The following is a 20,865-nucleotide window of genomic DNA, read 5'->3' as shown; positions in this document are numbered from 1 at the left end:
GCCCTGAATATTCACTTTGATTAGCAACAGTTACAAGTAGGTTTTTAAAGGAAAAGAAGGTAAATTGTTTACCAAGAATTTACATTAAAATAACATAAATTGGCAGGGTGCAGTGACTCACGCCTGTAATCCCAGCACTTTGGGAGGCCAGGGTGGGTGGATCACCTGAGGTCAGGAGTTCAAGACCAGTCTGGACAACATGGTGAAACCCTGTCTCTACTAAAACTACAAAATTAGCCGAGCATGGTGGCAGGTGCCTGTAATCCCAGCTACTTGAGAGCCTGAGGCAGGAGAATTGCTTGAACCTGGGAGGCAGAGGTTGCAGTGAGCGGAGATTGCGCCAGTGCACTCCAGCCTGGGCGACAAGAGCGAAACTCTGTCTCAAAAAAAAAAAAAGTAAATTGTTCTAAAGAGCTTCTGCATAGCAAAAAGAAATTATCAACAGAATAAACAGACAATGAGAGAAAATCTTTGCAAACTATGCATCTGACAAAGGACTAATATCCAGAAACAATAAGGAACTTAAACGAATCAACAAGAATAAAATAATCCTATTAAAAAGTGGTCAAGGGGCCAGGCACGGTGGCTTGTGCCTGTAATCCTAGCACTTTGGGAGGCCGAGACAGGCGGATCCCTTGAGGTCAGAAGTTTGAGACCAGCCTGGCCAACATGGTAAACCCTATTTCTACTAAAAGTACAAAAATTAATGGTACCATGTGTTTGTAATCACAGCCACTTGGAAGCCTGAGGCGGGAGAATTGCTTGAACCCAGGGGAGGAGGTTGCAGTGAGCCGAGGTGGCGCCACTGCACTCCAGCCTAGGTGACAGAGCAAGACTCTGTCTCAAAAAAAAAAAACCAAAAAGACAAAAGACATGAACAGACACACTTCTCAAAAGAAGACATACATGCATACAAGCAGCCAACAAACATGAAAAAATGCTCAGCCTCACTAATCATCAGAGAAGTGCAAATCAAAATCACAAGGAGAAACCATTTCACATCAGTCAGAATGGCTATTATTATTATTTTCTGCCAGCATCTTGATTTTGGACAGAATGGCTGTTATTAAAAAGTCAAAAAATAATAGATATTGGTGAGGCTGCAAAGAATGGGGAATACTTATACACTGTTGGTGGGAATGTAAATTAGTTCAGCCACTGTGGAAAGCAGCTTGGAGATTTCTGAAAGAACTTGAAATAGAATTACCATTCAACCCAGCAATCCCATTAGTGGGTATACACCCAAAAGAAAATAACTCATTCTACCAAAAAGTCACCTGCACTCATATGTGCATAGCAGCACCATTCACAATAGGTTAGATACGGAGTCAGCTGAGGTGCCCATCAACAGTGGATTGGATAAAGAAAATGTGGTACGTATCCAACATGGAATACTATGCAGTCATGAAAAAGAATGAAATCATGTCCTTTGCAGCAACATGGATGCAGCTGGAAACCATTATCCTAAGTGAATTCATGCAGAAACAGAAAACCAAAGATGACATGTCTTACTTCTAAGGGGAAGCTAAACCTTGGGTACCCACAGATATAAAGATGGGAACAAGAGACACTGGGGACTCCAAAAGGGCGAGGGGAGTAGGGCAAGGGCTGAAAAACTTCCTATTGGGTACTGTGCTCACTACCTGGGTAAGGAGATCAACAGAAAACCAAATCTCAGTGTCACCCAATATATTCCCTAACCTGCACATGTACCCCCTGAATCTAAAATAAAAATAAGTTGTTGATTGGCTACACATTGTTCTCTGTAGCACAAGTTGCACGAATATGCAGATAATGGCTGAGGCAGTGAGTCAGGAACAAAATGCCTTTAAACCATGGCCCACGGCCGGGTGCGGTAGCTCACACCTGTAATCCCAGCACTTTGGGAGGCCGAGGTGGGTGGATCACTTGAGGTCAGGAGTTCAAGACTAGCCTGGTAAACATGGTGAAACCCCGTCTGTACTAAAAATACAAAAAATTAGCTGAGCATGGTGGCGGGTCCCTGTAATCCCAGCTACTTGGGAGGCCGAGGCAGGAGAATTGCTTGAACCCAGGAAGTGAAGGTTGCAGTGAGCCAAGATCGCCACTGCACTCCAGCCTGGGCGACAGCGCGAGATTCTGTCTCAAAAAAATAATAATAATAAAGTAAAATAATGAATAAATAAAATAAGAAATGGGGAAATGGATCAGCAAGAAAGTGCCCACCCCAGGCATGGGTGCTGTGCGGGACGGGGACGCGGCCCAGGCGGGAATCGGGGCGCCCAGGGTGCGATGTGCGAGGGGTCCCTGAGTGCGCGTGCTCCGCCCGACCCCGCCCTGTCCCCCTCCCCCTACACACAGGTGGACCCAGTGTCAGCTCGTGCACCTGGGAAATCGCTCCCGCACGGTAGCAGGGGCGGGGGGGCGGAGCCTGCCCGGGAGCCACGTCCGGGGAGGGGCCAGGTGAGCGGTGGACCCGGAACGCAGGTGGGGGCCGGCGGGGTCCGTGGCTAGTTAAGGCGGGCGGCGGCGGGAGGGAGCGTGCAGGGAGGGGCCGTGCTCCGGGGGGGCGCCGCGGGGGCTCTCAGGGAGTGCGCGGGGACAAGGGGCCGCTGGCCAGGTAGGGACGCCCAGGCGGGCGCGACGTCACGTGCGGCCGTGGGGAGCCCCTCCGGCCGGCGCGCGGCCTCCAGTTCCCCTGTGGGCTCCAGACTCCTTCTCCCTTCACCTCCTTTCTTCCCCGCCCCCCACCGTCCCCTTCTCTGCTTTTTCCCCTGTCCTGTTCCCTCTCACCCCGCACGGCCTCCCCCGCCCTCGCCTCTCTCTGCCTGGGTTTTGGTCTGGTCTGGCAGGAAGGTGTCAGCTCAAACGTTCCCTTTTTGCTTCTGTCATGGGGTCTCGGGTTAGGCCGGGTCAGCGCCTGGGGGAGGCACCCCCTCCCCCCACCAAACCTACAAGGTGGGTGAGGTCATTCTGGTTTCACAGATGAGAAAACGGAGGCCGGAGCAGGTGCTGCGCTGATTCAATCTCAGCGGTTGGGTGTCTGGTCGGTTCAACACACAGCGGGTGGAACCCCCAGGAGTTAAAAGCAGAAACTTTTTTTGTTGTTGTTTTGACACTGAGTCTCGCTCTGTCGCCAGGCTGGATTGCAGTGGCGCGATCTCTCCTCCTGGGTTCACGCGATTCTCGTGCCTCAGCCTCCAGAGTAGCTGGGATTACAGGCGCTGACATCACGCCCAGCTAATTTTTGCATTTTTAGCAGAGACAGGGTTTCGCCATGTTGGCCATGCTGAACTCCTGACCTCAGGCGATCCGCCCGCCTGGGCCTCCCAAAGTGCTGGGATTACTGACGAGAGCCACCGGCCTCCGCCTAAAAGCCCAAAGTTGAAACTAATCCGCTAGCAGCCTCGGAGGTCGTCAGGAAGGCGGAGAGGCCCTGCCTTTCACTGTCCCTCAGTCCTGGGTGGAGGTGGGTGGGTGGGGGGGGCGGGGGCTCCTGAGAATCCCTGGGGCTCTGTCACACCCTGGCTTGGAAATTTCCCAGGTGCTTTGGGAGGAGTATGAAGGCCCTGGAGAAGGAACCGCAGAGTCCACCGCGAAGGAGGGCGGGATTGTTTGGCGGGATGGGGACAGGGCCTTGGCCACCGGCTTCAGGCTTTTGTGGCAGAGGCTGTGTGGATTCCAGAGGGCTCTGTGCCCTCCCTCGCTTCCCTGTGAACAGTGTTGACATTTGTCCGGCTGGGAACTCAGCACTTAAGACTCAGCCGTTTCAGAAGTCGATGTCCTTTGGTTGGCCTCCCTGGGGTGCGTTTGAGGGGAGACCCTCTGGGCCCTGCGCTGTGGGTGAGGGTGTCCTTGCAGGAATGCTCCTGCAAGGAGGCTTAGCTGCGGGGGAGTGCACTGCTCCGGAGTCCTGCCCCACCTGCCTTCACGGGGAGTCTCCCTGGAGCTCCCTGGAGCTTCTGGCATCTTGTTGTGTCCAGATTTCTCTGTCCCTGGAAGGCAGAGGACCTGGCTGAGTGACTCTCCAAGTTAGGTCTTTGGGCCCCCGTTTTCTCACCTCTCAGATGAGTGTCATAAACCTTCAGTTTCTCTTGAGGCTGGGGAAGTCGGGGGTGGGGATAATGTCCGGGCTCAGGAGAGGCAGGCACTGCACTGCTCAACAACCATGATGGGGCCTGCCTTTCACTCCCTTGACCTGGAGTCAGTTGCTGGCCACTCTGCTTGGTTTCCTCATCTGCAAAATAGGGGCCACGTCATTACCGACTGACTCATAGGGCCATTGGGATAATTAAATGAGTTAATGCATGCGAAGCGCAGGTGTTCGTGTTTAGTGGTCTTGGTTCTGTCTCCTGACCTTTTGGGGGAAGGTCTTGCCTGGGGAGACGAGAGAAGAATGCTCTTTGTTTAGAGCGTGCTCTTTCCATGCTGAAGGCCAAGACCAAGCCGTTCTTTCTTCAGTGGCCTGGACAAGAGCAGTGACTTTCCAGGGGAGGAGAGTGGAGCCCGTGACTGTCCAGAAGGAACTGGTTGGGTAGGTCTGAATTCCTGAAACTCCTGGGTAGCTCCCCCACTGCCTTCCCCTACCTGGCCATAAAATGAAAACAAGCAAAGGAAACTCGGACGGGGCAGTGGGTTTGTCTGGGCTGCAGATTAGTGGCTCTCGGCTGGGGTGGGAGGCTCTGAGGCCCCTGCAGCTGGGACTCCCACCTGACTCTCCAAAGCAGACCCCACGCTGTTGTAATTCCTTGGGTTTATTTTTTCATTTCAGTTCTTTTTATTTGTGGAGAATTTTAGACATTCAAAGGATGTACAATGAGCCGCCATCTCCCAGCATCAACCATAGCCACCCTGCAGCCACCCTGGCCTGTGCTAACCCCCCCCAGCCTCCTCCCGCCCTGTACACCTACCCCCACCCTTCCTCCAACTCACCCCACCCACCCCATACACCTACCCCCGCCCTTCCTCCAACTCACCCTTCCACCCTCTCACCCCTTCCCTCCCCTCCCTATTCCCCATATCATTTTACAGCAGCTCCCAGACCTCACACTCCATAAATACTGCAAGGTGAATCCTTTTTCTAAAAATTTTTTTCCTCCAGCTTTATTTAGGCATAATTGGCAAACAAAAATAGTGCACACTTACAGTGATCAATGTGATGTTTTGATATATGAATGCATTGTGATAGATCAAGCCTGAATCCTGCCCCCGCCACTTTTTTTCCCGCATTACTGCCGTACTATTCGTATTTAAAACGATTAGCAACAATTTTTTATTTTTTCCTTTTTTCGAGACAGGGTCTTGCTGTGTTGGTCAGACTAGAGTGTGATTATAGCTCACTGCAGCCTCAAACTCCTGGGCTTAAGGGATCCTCCCACCTGAGTCTCCCAAGTAACTCAGACAGGTTCACACTACCCTGCCTGGTTTGTTTTTAAATTTTTGTAGAGACAAGGTCTTGCTTTGTTGCTCAGGCTGGTCTTGAGCTCCTGGGCTCAAGCAATCCCCCCATCTTGGCCTCCCAAAGTGTTGGGATTACAGGTGTGAGCCACTGCGCCCGGCAGCAACAAATTCTTAATATCAGCCAATGCTCAGTCAGTATTGAATTTCTCAATTGCCTTAAATATTTAATTGTTGGTTTTTTTTTTTTTTTTTTTTTTTTTTTTTTTTTTTTTTTGGAGACAGTTTCGCTCTTGTTGCCCAGGCTGGAGTGCAATGGCTCGACCTCGGCTCACCACAACCTCTGCCTCCCAGGTTCAAGCGATTCTCCTGTCTCAGCCTCCCAAGTAACTGGGATTATAGGCATGCACCACCATGCCTGGCTAATTTTGCATTTTTAGTAGAGACAAGGTTTCGCCATATTGACCATGCTGGTCTCAAACTCCTGACCTCAGGTGATCTGCCCACCTTGGCGTCCCAAAGTGCTGGGATTACAGGTGTGAGCCACCATGCCTGGCCCTTTGATCTTTTAAATTCTTTCCAAACTTTAACCCCCACTCCTTCAGAATGTTTTTGTTGTTTTGTTTTTGAGATGGAGTCTCACTGTGTCACCCAGGCTGCAGTGCAGTGGCCTGATCTCAGCTCACTGCAACCTCCGCCTCCTGGGCTCAAAGGATTCTTGTGCCTCAGCCTCCAGAGTAGCTGGAGTTACAGGTGCCTGTCACCACACCTGGCTATTTTTTTTTTTTTTTTTTTTTTGCATTTTTAGTAGAGAGAGGGTTTCATCATGTTGGCCAGGCTAGTTTCGAACTCCTGACCTCAAGTGATCTGCCCACCTTGGCCTCCCAAAGTGCGGGGATTACAGGCGTGACCCACTGCCCCCAGCCTGTGCTGCTTTTTCATAGGAGCCAGTGGCCTCCACCTCGGAGGCACAGAGGGAGATTCCTGCATGGGGTCACAGAGGGAGTTGGAACAGGTGGAAGGCACAGGGCTGCCTGAAGTTCTCCAGGGACCCGTGGCAGTTTCCTCTCTGGCTGCAGGGAGGGCAGGTCTCTTTGGGCTGGCTAAAGCGTAACCAGATCTTTCTGTGAAGAGTCATCTGAGGCCGGGCGCAATGGCTTACACCTGTAATCCCAACACTTCTGGGAGGCCGAGGCGCTCGGATCACGAGGTCAGGAGATTGAGACCATCCTGGCCAACAACAATTAGTCAGTTGTGGTGGTGTGCACCTGTGTGCACCTGTAATCCCGGCTACTTGGGAGGCCGAGGCAGGAGAATCACTTGAACCCAGGTGGCAGAGGTTGCAGTGAACCAAGATCGTGCCACTGCACTCCAGCCGGGGTGACAGAGCGAGATTCTGTCTCAAAAAAAAAAAAAGCATCTGAAAGCCAAGGTTGGGTGTTTGGGGGCTCCGTGAATCCCACTTTAATTTCCCAGGAGGCCGGTGAGGAGGTAGATTTGAATTGAGACTGAGTCATTGAATTGGACTTTAGCCAATGATGATGATAGAAACCATCTGTGGATCACTTACTTCGTGCGCTCCAGGTAGTGGAGAGGTGGGGGAACATGGCGTGTGCAAAGGCCGTGAGGTGGCAGTGGGGGTGTATTTGAGGGGCAGCCAGGAGGCCGGTGTGCCAGGGCAAAGGGAATGGGGTGGGAGTGAATGACCTGAGCTCTGGAGGGCAGCAGGTTCAAACCACAGGCTCTTTCAGGCTTGTGCAGGGGTTTGAATGTTAATCCAAGAATGACAGAAAGCCCTTGACAGACGGTTGTCATGGGAGGTGCTGAGTAGGCAGTTTGGTTATTCAAGTCTGAGTTGGAAGAGAGGTCGGTCCTGAGATCCTGGTTTGGGAGTGGACGACACGGATTTACCGTTTTTTAGGGAGGAGAAGAGAGAGCCCAGGGTTCCCCCGATAGGCCCAAGTGTGGATGGTAGGGATCACGGCAGAGGCCCCAGCTGCATCCACTTCAGGGACAACCTGGAATGACAGAGAAAGAGGTGAACAAGGTGGATGGTGGGGGTGACCCTGGAGTGTGAGTGGAACCAGGCCGGGCCTTGGATCCTGGGCTCTGTCCCAAGCCCTCTGCTTGTTCTTTTATTCAACAGACCTCCCAAGTCCCTGCTCATGTCCCCAACTCCGGGCTGGCTGAGTGCGGAGACTCAGACGTGAGTCAGACGTGGCCCTGCTGTCAGGGCACATGCAGTGATGGGTCAAGAAGAGCATTCAGGTACATGATGCAGACTGACGAGGGCTGTGATGGACCTGAGGGCTGCCAGAGCCCACAGGAAGCCCCTGTCCCAATCTGGGGTAGGCAGGGCATCTGGAGCATCAGGACGCTTTTGGCTGTAATTAACAGAAAACACAACTCTGAACCAGCCCAAAGTCGAGGGGGATGCATTGGCCCCTGTAGCTGCAAAAGTCTGGGGATAGTGTGGAGATCAGGTATGGCTTGATCAGGAATTGGCTATTCCCTTCATTCTCTGTGGGCTGCTGGGTCTGCAGAGGGGCGGCAAGTTGGCTGCAGTCCCCCAGGTCTCATCTGCATACCCAGCTGCATGGAGAGACTCCCACAGTGGTTCTCTATTGAGAAACAGGATCTTCTGTCTCAGAAGCACCTGGAATACTCAGGGGCCTGAAGGAACAGATTCCTGTGGTCAGGGAGATTGCCTTGTACTGATTAGCTCTGACTTGGGTTCCTGAATTAACCTTTGAAAAGGGAGATACGATTACTCTTAGCCTAATTGGGCAGGCCCTGGGAGGTGGGACAGCCCCACCTCTTGCAGCTGGAGGGTGTGCAGGTGAGAGTTGTGCACCTGAATGATCACCTGGGTGCCCTTGCGCAGGGCAAGAGATGCTTGGCGTTCCCTAAAGGCTGCGTGAGGAGCTCTGAGTATTGACCCACAGGAGAGGGGGTGGCCCCAGCAGCCCTTTAGAGACCCCCTTGCTCTTTCAGGGTGCTGAAGTTCCCTGGGTTTGTGGGCAGGCTTCTGACAAGGTCTTGATGCAGGTCACAGCTTGTTTGGACTTTGCTGCTGCCACCTTTGGGGGTCTCATATATCTGCCTGAACAGATGGCCTTGCGCATGCCGTCTTGCCAATGTTGGGGACGCAGTGGTGGTTGTGATGAAGACTGGGTAGTGAGGGTCTGTATTAACAAATTCGTGCATACCTGAGACAAAAGAGTGGAAGTTACTTTTTATGGGATCCCACTGGGGGACCCTGGAATCCCAGCTCAGTAGTGACCCCCATTCAGCCATGAGCAAGAGCTCCTGTCCCCATCATCCCCGGACTTTCCCAGGAGTCACTGGCCAGTGTCTGCCTCAGGTATGACTCTGTGTAAGCTTCTTTGTCTCTGGGTCTTGGAAGCTTAGGCCTGGGTGGCGTCAGACCCATCGCCGCCGCCTCCCAAGAGCCCTTGATCAGAACCCCCAGTTCCAAAACGAGAGCCTGCATTGTGCACATACCACAGCGAGCTCTTCCTCTGTATGCCCTGCACATTGGACGTGCCGCTCAAATTAAATTTGGTGCTAATTTGCCAGAGGTAAGTAGGTGTTAATTTGTAGCTACAGCATTAAGATAATTGCTGTGAGGGTCTATTTGTGTCATGTGCAAATATATTTTTACAGCAACAAACCATTTTGCTGTGAATTATAAATAGAACAGTTGGGTGATTTGACATCTCCTTTGCATAACATCCACTCTGCCAGCACGCCTGTTCGGGTCCACGTCTCTAATGAAGGGCTGCAGCCAGCCCAGCCCCACAGATGCTGATGGTTCCTATGTGCCCTTGTCCCCCACCCTGGGGGAGGCTCCAAGAGAAAGGGCTTGGCAGGGAGAGTCGGGAGGGAGTTGAGGTGTGTGCAGACTCACATGCAGGGTGAGGCAGGCTTTAGGGGATGGAGCTGCTGCTCTGAAGCCCACTGGGCAGGAGAAAGGGCTCACTTGTAACGTCTGGTTTATTTTCACTTCATTTTGATGATTACAAAGGACCTGCATGTGCCAGGCCCTGTACTAGGTACCATGTTTACTGTTTGAGCAAGTCCAGGCATGGGCTTGGTCCTCATGAAACATTGATCTGCAAAGAGAGGCCCGTGTTAACATTAGCAAACGGATTACGGAAATAAGTGCGGTCAGCCTTCCATATCGGTGGCCTCTGTAACCGTGGACTCTGTATCCATGGACTCCGTATTATGGTTTCCTCATCTGTGGATTCAACCAACCACGGATTTAATGTATTGGGAAAAGAAATGGTTGTGTCTGTACTGAATTTATACAGACTTTTCTCCTTATTCCCTAAACAACACAATGTAAGAACTATTTACGGGCATTTACATTGTGTTAAGTATTACAGGTAATCTAGAGGTGATTCACAGCATACAGGAGGATGTGCATACATTATATGCAAATACTACACCATATTACAGCAGGGGCTTGAGAATCTGCGGATTTTGGTATTTGCCAGGAGTCCTGGAATGAATTCCCCAAGGGACATCTGTAAACTTGCACCTGGTTGAGAGCTATGAGTAATGGATACAGGGAGCTAAGAGTATATGGAGAGGGGCCTGCCATGCTCCTGTTTGAAAAGAGAGAATATATTAGTTAATTTTTACGCTGCTGATAGACATACCCGAGACTGGGGAATTGATAAAGGAAAGAGGTTTAATTCACTTACAGTTCAGTGTGGCTGGGGAGGCTTCACAATCCTGGTGGAAGTGAAGGAAGAACAAGGCACGTCTTACATGGCAGCTGGCAAAGAGAGAATGAGAACCAAGCAAAAGGGGGTTCCCCTTATAAAATCATCAGGTCTTGTGATACTTATTCACTACTATGAGAACAGTGTGGGGGAACCTGCCCTCATAATTCAGTTACCTCCCACCAGGTCCCTCCCATAACACGTGGGAATTATGGGAGCTGCAATTCAAGATGAGATTTGGGTGGGGACACAGCCAAACCATATCAGAGAATTGACTTAACAGAGGTCAGAAGGACAGATAGGAGCAGACCTGCAGGTGGGGGCTGTGGTGTGATGAATCTTAGTTGAGCACAGTGGTTCATGCCTGTGATCCCAGTGACCTGGAAGGCTGAGGTGGGAGGATCACTTGAGGCCAGGAGTTTGAGACCAGTTTGGGCAATATGGTGAGACCCAGTCTCCACAAAATAGGGGACAAAGCCAGGTACAGTGCTGTGCACCTGTGGTCTCAGCTACTCGGAGGCTGAGGCGGGAGGATCGCTTGAGCCTGGGAGTTCAAGGCTATAATGAACTATGATCATACCACTGCACTCCAACCTGGGCAACAGCATGAGACCCCATCTCTAAAACAAAAAAATCTTCATTAGGTCTTTGTCCCTGGTTCCTGGCAGAGCTCCTAAAACCCTTGGAAGAGCATCTTTTGTTTTTCACTATGAGGTTTTTTTTTTTTTGAGATGGAGTCTCACTCTGTCACCCAAGCTGCAGTGCAGTGGCACGATCTCGGCTCACTGCAGCCTCCACCTCCCGGGTTCAAGCAATTCGTCTGCCTCAGCCTCCTGAGTAGCTGGGATTACAGGTGCCCACCACCCCGCCTGGCTAATTTTTGTATTTTTGTTAGAGATGGGGGTCTCACCATGTTGGCCAGGTTGGTCTCAAACTCCTGACCTCAGGTGATCCACCTGCCTCAGCCTCCCAAAGTGCTGGGATTACAGGAATGAGCCACTGTGCCCAGCGATTACAAGCTCTCTTGACCATACTTGGGTTTGTACTGTAGATAGCTGCAGGATGGGGGCTGTCCCAGAGGAACCAGTCATGTGTTTGAAGGTTGGAGCTATCAGTCCCTCACAACCTGTGGGGAGGGAGGGAGACTGGAGTGTGAGTGGATCACCAATGGCCAGTGATGTATCCAGTCCCGCCTACATAACAAAACTTGGGTCAAAATTGTGAACAACAAGGCTAAGGGCCTGTTTTCATGCTGGTTGGGAAGGTGGGGAGAAAAATGACTTTCCTTTATTCAGTGCCAGCTCATTCAATGAGCTAGGTGCTCAGAGCAAACTTACAGCCACAGATAATCTTCAGGCCAGGTGCGGTGGCTCACGCCTGTAATTCCAGCATTTTGGGAGGCTGAGGCGGGTGGATTGCTTGAGGCCAGGAGTTCAAGACCAACCTGGCCAATGTGGTGAAACCCCATCTCTACTAAAAATACAAAAATCAACCAGGCGTAGTGGTGCATGCCCGTAATCACAGCTACCCAGGAGGCTGAGACACGAGGTGGTGGCTGCCAGAGTCCCTGTCATGGAGGAGTGTTTTTCTCTTTTTTTTTTTTTTTTGAGACGGAGTCTCTGTTGCCCAGGTTGGTGTGCAATGGCATGATCTCGGCTCACCGCAACCTGCTTCTCCTGGGTGCAAGTGATTCTCCTGCCTCAGCCTCCCGAGTGTCTGGGATTAGTGCACCACCATGCCTGGCTAATTTTTGTATTTTTAGTAGAGATGTGGTTTCACCATGTTGGCCAGGCTGGTCGTGAAATCCTGACCTCAGGTGATCCGTCTGCCTCGGCCTCCCAAAGTGCTGGGATTACAGGCATGAGCCACCGTGCCTGGCCTAAGCCACTGCACCGGGCCATGTTTTTCCCTTTGAGCAGCCCTGGGTTTTGGTGAGCGTCGTCCTGTTCTCCATCTTTCACCTGTGGCTGCATCATCCACCCGCCATCTTGGCCTGAAACACTTCCTGAAAATCAGCTGAACATATATGTGGTCTATTGGAGACTTTCTGTCCTGTTCCCCTGACCTGTGTGTCTCTTTCTGCCAACCCCACACTGTCCTGATTAGTGTAGCTTTATAATAGGTCTCAAGATCAGAACTTCTTCCAACTTTCTTCTTTTTTGAAATTGCTTTTGCCATTCTGGGCCCTTTTTAGTTTCAAATACATTTTGGAAACAGTTCATTAATTTCTGTGGAAAAGCCTGCTGGGATTTTGGTTGGGATTGTGTTTGAATCTCTAGATGGATTTGAGAAGAATTAATGTCATAACAATATTGTGTCTTTTAATGCAGGAGTGTGATGTATTTCCCTGTATCCTTAGGTCCCTTTACTTTTTTTCAACAATGTTTTGTAGTTTTCTGTGTAAAGGTTAGGCACCTCTTTTGTTCTCTGAGTATTTTGTAATTATTGGTGTTATTGTAATTGTCTGGGTTCTTCCTGCCCGCTACACAGAAAAACCAATTCACTGAGACCGCAGGATTGCAGTAAAGAAACAGTTTCATTGATTCAAGGCCAACCCACACAGGAGAACGGGAGTTATTACTCAAATCAGTCTCCTTGAAAATTCAGAGGCTAGGCTTTTTCAAGGATATTTTGGCAGGCAGAGGGCTAGGGAATGGGTGCTGTTGATTGGTTGAGGATGCAATCGCAGGGCTGTAGAAAATGATCCTTGGCCAGGCGCCGTGGCTCACGCCTGTAATCCCAGAACTTTGGGAGGCCGAGGCGGGTAGATCACGAGGTCAAAAGTTCAAGACCATCCTGGCCAACATGGTGAAACCCCGTCTCTACTAAAAACACAAAAATTAGCCAGGCATAGTGGCATGTACCTGTTGTCCCAGTTACTCGGGAGGCTGAGGCAGGAGAATTTCTTGAACCCGGGAGGTGGAGGATACAGTGAGCCGAGATCGTGCCACCCATTCCTGCCTTGGCAACAGAGCGAGACTCCATCTCAAAAGATAAAAAATAAAATTCTCCTTGTCTACTGAGTCCACTTCTGGATGGGGACTACAGGACTAGAGTCATGAGTCTTGGGTGCAGGTGGAGTCATCTGCCAGGAATTGCCAAAGGCCAATCTTTGATTCTTTTTTTTTTCTTTTTGAGACAGTGCCTCACTCTATCGCCCAGGCTGGAGTGCAGCGATGCCATCTCGGCTCATTGCACCTTCTACCTCCTGGGTTCAAGCAATCCTCCTGCTTCAGCCTCCTGAGTAGCTAGGATTACAGATGCCTGCCACCATGCCTGGCTAATTTTTGTATTTTTAGTAGAAACTGGGTTTTACCATGATGTCCAGGCTGGTCTTAAACTCCTGACCTCAGGTGATCCACCCGCTTTGGCCTCCCAAAGTGCTGGGATTGAAGGCCTGAGCCACTATGCCCAGCCTAATCTTGGGTTCTACAGGAGTGATGTTATCTGTGGGAGTAACTGGGGAAGATACAAATCTTGTGACCTCCGGAACAATGGCTGGTCACTACGCCTAGGTCTTTGCAGAATTCAGACCCCTCTCATTAATCCTCACCTTGTAGCCTTTTATTAGTTTTATAAAGATGATTTAGTTTTGGGAAGGGATATTATCATTTAAACTATAAACTAAACTTCTTCCAAAGTTAGCTTGGCCCATGCCCAGGAACGACCAAAGGCAGTTTGGAGGTTAAAGGCAAGATGGAGTTGGTCAGATCAAATCTGTTTCACTGTCATAATTTTTTCACTGTTATAATTTCGGCAAAGGCAGTTTCACTGTTGTTGATGGTTTTTTAAGTTTTAATTTTCAGTTCGTTCTTTGCTGGCATATGGAAATAGAATTGATTTTTGTATATTAAGTTTTTTCAAAACTTTGCTAATTTTGTTTATTGGTTCTAGTAGTTCCTTTGTAGATTCCTTAGGGTTTTTATTTAGATGATCATGTAGTTTGCAAGGAATTTTTTTTTTTTTTTTTTTGAGACAGATTCTTGCTCTATCAGCCAGGCTGGAGTGCAATGTCATGATCTTGGCTCACTGCAACCTCCACCTCCTGGTTCAAGCGATTCTCCTGCCTCAGCCCCCCCAGATAGCTGGGACTACAGGCGCACGCCACCATGCCTGGCTAATTTTTGTATTTTTAGTAGAGATGGGGTTTCACCATGTTGATCAGGCTGGTCTTGAACTCCTGACCTCAGGTGATCCATCTGCCTTGGCCTCCCAAAGTGCTGGGATTACAGGCATGAGACACCCCGCCTGGCCTTTTTTTTTTTTTTTTCTCTTTGAGACAAAGTCTTGCTCTTGTCCCCCAGGCTGCAGTGCAGTGGCGTGATCTTGGCTCACTGCAGCCTCCACCTTCCGGGTTCAAGCGATTCTCCTGCCTCAGACTCCTGAGGAGGTGGGATTACAGGCACCTGCCACCACACCTGGCTAATTTTTATATTTTTTAGTAGAGATGGGGTTTCACCATTTTGGTCAGGCTGGTCTTGAACTCCTGACCTCAGATGATCTGCCCACCACGGCCTCCCAAAGTGCTGGGATTACAGGCGTGAGCCACCGCGCCCGGCCTGCAAGTAGATTTTTACTGCTTTTCCTTTCCAGTCTTTATGCCTTTTTCTTCCTTGTCTTATTACAGTGGGTGGGACCTCCAGTATATACCGTTGAATAGAGGTGCTGAGAAGGGCTGTCACTGTTCATTGTTCTGAGCGCTTTCAGTCTTTCACTGTTCTATGTGATGTTAGCTGTAGATTTTTTGTAGTTGCTGTCTACCTGGTTTAGGAAGTTTTCTTCTGTTCTTATTTTGCTAAGTTTTATTATGAGTGAGTCTCGAATGTTGTGATCTCATCTACTGAGATCCTCATTTTTTTCCTTCTCTGTTTTACTATGTTTCTATGTTTCTGTTTTACTACTGTTTTACTTTTTTTTTTTTTTCCGAGACAGAGTCTCTGTTGCCCAGGCAACAATCTTGGCTCACTGCAAACTACACTGATTGACCTTTGTTTTTTTTTTTTTTTTTTTTTTTTTTTTTAAGTAGAGACAGGGTTTTGCCGTGTTGGCCAGGCTGGTCTCGAACTCCTGACCTCAAATGATCCACCCACCTCGGCTTCCCAAAGTGCTGGCTGATTTTTGAATATTAAAACAACTTTGCAAAGCTGAAACAAACCCTTCTTGTTCATGATAGGTTGTACCTTTTATATATTGCTGGGTTTGATTGGTTAATATTTTGTTAAGATTGTTTCTATCTATGTTCCTAAGGGAGATGAAGCTTTCTTTTCTTGTATTGTCTTTGGTTTGGGCATAAGGGTAACGCTGGCCTCATAAAATAAGTTAGGAAGTATTTCCTTATCTTCTGTTTTCCGGCAGAGTTAGTGGAGAACTGGTATTATTTCTAATGTACATGTGGTAGAATTCACATGTAGCACCAGAGTTTTCCTTGCATTTGTTTTCTCTCTTTTTTCTGAGACGGGGTCTCTTCCTGTCTCTTGTGATTGTGCCGTGGTGCAATCGTGTCTTATTGCGGCCATGACCTCCTGGGTTCAAGCGGTCCTCCTACTTCAGCCTCCCAAGTAGCTGGGACTACAGGTGTGCACTACCATGCACAGTTAATCTTTATTTTTTTGTAGATAAGAGATTTCATAGGCCGGGCGCGGTGGCTCAAGCCTGTAATCCCAGCACTTTGGGAGGCCGAGATGGGCGGATCACGAGGTCAGGAGATCGAGACCATCCTGGCTAACACGGTGAAACCCCGTCTCTACTAAAAAATACAAAAAACTAGCCGGGCGAGGTGGCAGCGCCTGTAGTCCCAGCTACTCAGGAGGCTGAGGCCGGAGAATGGCGTGAACCCGGGAGGCGGAGCTTGCAGTGAGCTGAGATCTGGCCACTGCACTCCAGCCTGGGCTACAGAGCGAGACTCCGTCTCAAAAAAAAAAAAAAAAAAAAAAAAAGAGATCTCATCTGTTGCCCAGACTGGTCTTAAACCTCTGGGCTTAAGTGACCCTCCTGCCTTGGCCTCCCAAAGTGCTGGAATTATAGGTGTGAGTCACCAAGCCTGGCCAGGAAGCTTTTCTTAACAAATTTGAGTTATATACTAGATAGTGGGTTATTCAGGTTATCAGTTTCTTCTTGAGTGAGCTCTGGTAGCTTGTGTCTTTCAGGAATTGTGTCAAGTTTATCTAGATTGTTGAATGTATTAGCATAAGGGCATTTGTAATATTCCCTCATTATCCTTTTAATGTCTGTAGTATCTGTAGTGATGTCTCCTGTCTCAAGATGTAGATTTAGCTTCACTTTTGCACTTTAAGACATTTACTTTGTAAACTTTACCATGTTCTGATTGGTGAATAGAAACATGCATGCATTTTTATAGTAATGACATGTTTCCCCAAAGACCCCAAATAGCTTGGTTTTTTTTTTTTTTTTTTTGAGACAGTCTTGCTCTGTCACCCAGGCTGGAGTGCAGTGGCCGGATCTCAGCTCACTGCAAGCTCCGCCTCCCGGGTTCACTCCATTCTCCTGCCTCAGCCTCCCGAGTAGCTGGGACTATAGGCGCCCACCACCTCGCCCGGCTAGTTTTTTGTATTTTTTAGTAGAGACGGGGTTTCACCGTGTTAGCCAGGATGGTCTCGATCTCCTGACCTCGTGATCCGCCCGTCTCGGCCTCCCAAAGTGCTGGGATTACAGGCGTGAGCCACCGTGCCTGGCCAGCTTGGGTTTTACTAATTATACTATGTGTCAGCAGAATATTAACATACTTCACAGGACAGGTGTTTTATGACACCAGGATAGTATGGCATTTGTAAAACCATGTGAAATGTAGAATTTTTCTTTTTTCTTTCTTTTTCCTTGAGCCAGGGTTTCATTCCTGTTGCCTAGGCTGGGGTGCAATGGCACGATCTTGGCTCACTGCAGCTTCCGTCTCCTAGACTCAAGTGATTGTCCTGCCTCAATCTCCCAAATAGCTGGGACTAAAGGTGCATATCACCACACCCAGCTAATTTTTGTATTTTTAGTAGAGATGGGGTTTTGTCATGTTGCCCAGCCTGGTCTTGAACTCCTGGCCTCAAATGATCCACCCTCGTCAGCCTCCCAAAGTGCTGGGATTGCAGGCATGACCCACCACGCCCAGCAAAATGTAGAATTATGAACACACCCTTTACAATGTAATGATGATGGCTGTGAACATCTACTGCATACCAATCACATGCCAGGTAGCATGCTGGGCAATTGACTGCATTATCTCACTAAGTCCTTCTGTGCTTTCTGTGAGGAAGGTGCTGTTGTTGTCTATATTTTACAAGGTAAGAAATGGAGATACAGGGTTGAGACAGGTGCCAGAGGCTCTTCAGGTAGTCTGGCTACAAGATGCTCACTCATTCTGCTCTAGGGACTTAAATTCATGCCTTTCTAACTCCAAGTCTTATGCCTTTCCTTCCACACCAGGCTGGTTTTCTTTTTTTTTTTTTTTTTTTTTTTTTTTTGAGACGGAGTCTCACGCTGTTGCCCAGGCTGGAGTGCAGTGGCGCGATGTCGGCTCACTGCAAGCTCCGCCTCCCGGGTTCCCGCCATTCTCCTGCCTCAGCCTCCTGAGTAGCTGGGACTACAGGCGCCCGCCACCGCGCCCGGCTAATTTTTTTTTTTTTGTATTTTTAGTAGAGACGGGGTTTCACTGTGGTCTCGATCTCCTGACCTTGTGATCCGCCCGCCTCGGCCTCCCAAAGTGCTGGGATTACAGGCTTGAGCCACCGCGCCCGGCCACCAGGCTGGTTTTCAACAGCCACGGGGTTAGAGTTAAGGATGGACAGTGTTAATAGAGATGGATTTTAGTCTTGGCGAGAGGAAGAACGTTTTAGCAGTCATTCCCGAGCCAAGACGAAGTGAACTTCCTGAGAAGGTGGTGAATGTCCTGTCACTGCTGATGTCTGGGCCGAGGCTGACACAGCTGCAGTGATAGACGTTGTAGTTTGAATAGAATTTATCCAACCAACAACATCAACCAAAAAATGGCTTTATAATGTAGTGTCTTTACGGTTGCAGGGACTGTATGACATTTGACTGTTTTCTTCTTTATTGGTATTTCTTTGAGGGATTTTATTTTATTTTTTTATTTTTATTTTTATTTATTTTTTATTTATTTATTTATTTTTTTTGAGACGGAGTCTTGCTCTGTTGCCTAGGCTGGAGTGCAGTGGTGTGATCTCGGCTCACTGCAAGCTCCACCTCCCAGGTTCAAACGATTTTCCTGCCTCAGCCTCCTGAGTAGCTGGGACTACAGGCACCCGCCACCTCGCCTGGCTAGTTTTTTTCTATGTTTTAGTAGAGACGGGATTTCACCGTGTTAGCCAGGATGGTCTTGATCTCCTGACCTCGTGATCCGCCCGTCTCGGCCTCCCAAAGTGCTGGGATTACAGGCGTGAGCCAACATGCCCAGCCTTTATTTATTTATTTATTTATTTATTTTTGAGATGGAGTTTCGCTCTTGTTGCCCAGGCTGGAGTGCAATGGCATGGTCTCGGCTCCCTGCAACCTCTGCCTCCCGGATTCAAGTGATTCTCCTGCCTCAGCCTCCCAAGTATCTGGGATTACAGGCATGTGCCACCACTCCTGGCTAATTTTTGTGTTTTTAGTAGAGACAGGGTTTTACCATGTTGGCCAGGCTGGTCTTGAACTCCTGACCTCAGGTGCTCCATCCACCTCGGCCTCCCAAAGTGTTGGAATTACAGGTGTGAGCCACTGTGCCCAGCCTCTTTTTGGGGAGTTGAGGGGCAGATGGAGTCTCGCTCTGTTGCCCGGGCTGGAGGCAGTGGAGCAATCGTGGCTCACTGCAACCTCTGCTTCCTGGGTTCAAGCAATTCTCCTACCTCAGCCTCCCGAGTAGCTGGGACTACAGGCACTCGCCACCACACCTGGCTAATTTTTTGTATTTTTAGTAGAGACAGGATTTTGCCATTTTGGCCAGGCTGGTCTCGAACTCCTGACTTCAGTTGATTCACCTGCCTCGGCTTCCCAAAGTGCTGGGATTATAGGCCCGAGCCACGGTGTGCAGCCTTGGGGAATATTTTTTAATAGAAATTCCAAGAGGCAGACGTTTCCTGGGCGGCACAACACATGAACTGAAGGGAGAAGGAGTGCTGTGAATTTTTCTTACTCAGCACCAGCGTTTTATGTCCCATATGATTGGCCTGGGCCCATGGGTCAGCAGAGGTGGTGAGAGTCCGGGTGCCTGGATATCAGCCTCTAGTGGACTTGGCTGCTTTTCCCCTCATGGCCTTCTGGGTGGTAGCTGGGCCACTGCCCACAGCTTGGCCATCTGCAGGCAGCCTTTCCCTAACCTGTGTACACCTCCAGTAGGGCTATCACAACCCTGAGGGGACGTAACTCTTTTTTTTTTTTTTTGAGACAGAGTTTCGCTCTTGTCGCGTAGGCTGGAGTGCGATGGTGTGACCACAACCTCCGCCTCCCGGGTTCAAGCGATTCTCCTGCCTCATCCTCCCAAGTAGCTGAGATTACAGGCATGTGCCACCACGCCCGGCTAATTTTTTTGTATTATTAGTAGAGATGGGGTTTCATCATGTTGGTCAGGATGGTCTCAAACTCCTGACCTCAGGTGATCCACCCACATTGGCCTCCCAAAGTGCTGGGATTACAGGTGTGAGCCACCGTGCCTGGACCATAACTCTTTAAGGAAAATTTTTAGTACCTGAATTCTATTTTTTAGCACAGATCACATCTCATTTTTAATGAGTTTATCTGTATTATGTAGCTACTTAGCCTAGCTAAGTTTTTATATTTTTAGTAGAGATGGGGTTTCACCGTGTTAACCAGGATGGTCTCGATCTCCTGGGGTTTCACCGTGTTAACCAGGATGGTCTCGATCTCCTGACCTCATGATCCGCCCGCCTCAGCCTCCCAAAGTGCTGGGATTACAGGCGTGAGCCACCGTGCCCGGCCCATAACTCTTTAAGTGAAATTTTTAGTACCTGAATTCTATTTGTTAGCACAAATCACATCTCATTTTTAATCAGTTTATCTATATTATGTAGCTACTTAGCATTTTGGAAAAATTAGCTTCCTTGGACTCCTTCAGTCACCTAGATTGACCCACATTTCCAAATTTGCTTGATGTTTCAACTCGAGCTTTGCCTCATTCAGAAACCAGTAGCCTTCCTGGTTCTGGCCGCTCATGGAGTGAGTCCTCCGCTCCCAGGTGAGTAAGTTAGAAACGAGTGGGTCACGTCCAGATTTCAGGTGCCAGCTACCAAGTTGTAGTCTGAAATTTCAAGGCATTTCCCATCCCCGGAAGATGTCACAAGTACAAGCTGCTTCCAGAGGCTTCTGTAACCCTCATTAATATGTAGGCATCCGGCCAGGCGCAGTGGCTCACACCTGTAATCTCAGCACTTTCGGAGGCCAAGGCGGGTGGATCACCTGAGGTCAGGAGTTCGAGACCAACTTGACCAAAATGGTGAAACCCAGTCTCTAGTGAAAATACAAAAAATTAGCCAAGCATGGTGGCAGGTGCCTGTAATCCCAAGTACCCGGGCGGCAGAGTCAGGAGAATCCCTTGAACCTGGGAGGCAGAGGTTGCAGTGAGCCAAGGTCGCGCCATTGTACTCCAGCCTGGACAAAAAGAGTGAAACTCCGTCTCAAAAAAAAACAAAAAACAAACAAAAATGCAGGCATCCTTGTGCTTGTTAAAATTATTCCTGTCTCTCCACTGTGGTGAGGCCTGTGGTAAGCAGCATCTCCTGAAGTGCCACCTGCCTTG

The 20,865-nt window shown here is 49.3% G+C and overlaps 1 protein-coding gene across 19 annotated transcripts in view; it reads left to right on the top strand.

Annotated features, from left to right (window-relative positions):
• The window catches only part of LOC102145378 (proline-rich protein 5), a 180,831-nt gene that overhangs the window by 80,507 nt on the left and 79,459 nt on the right, over positions 1-20,865 (top strand). For 5 of the 19 annotated variants that reach the window (XR_012418638.1, XM_074003563.1, XM_074003562.1 and 2 more), the window contains exon 1: positions 2,441-2,466. The exons of 7 other annotated variants lie outside the window; for them this stretch is intronic. Coding sequence is in view for 1 of the 12 variants with exons in the window: in XM_074003558.1 (XP_073859659.1) it covers positions 2,870-2,937 (68 nt within the window). In the remaining 11 variants the exon portion in view is untranslated. Of the gene's footprint in view, positions 1-2,440; positions 2,600-2,743; positions 2,938-3,727; positions 4,514-20,865 lie in introns of those variants that run through there. 7 more of the 19 variants (XM_074003559.1, XM_074003565.1, XM_065522010.2 and 4 more) reach the window with 3 other exon arrangements.

Source organism: Macaca fascicularis, chromosome 10, assembly GCF_037993035.2.
Source record: "Macaca fascicularis isolate 582-1 chromosome 10, T2T-MFA8v1.1".
Lineage (NCBI taxonomy): Eukaryota > Metazoa > Chordata > Mammalia > Primates > Cercopithecidae > Macaca > Macaca fascicularis.
This window is presented reverse-complemented; position numbering and strand designations above follow the sequence as displayed.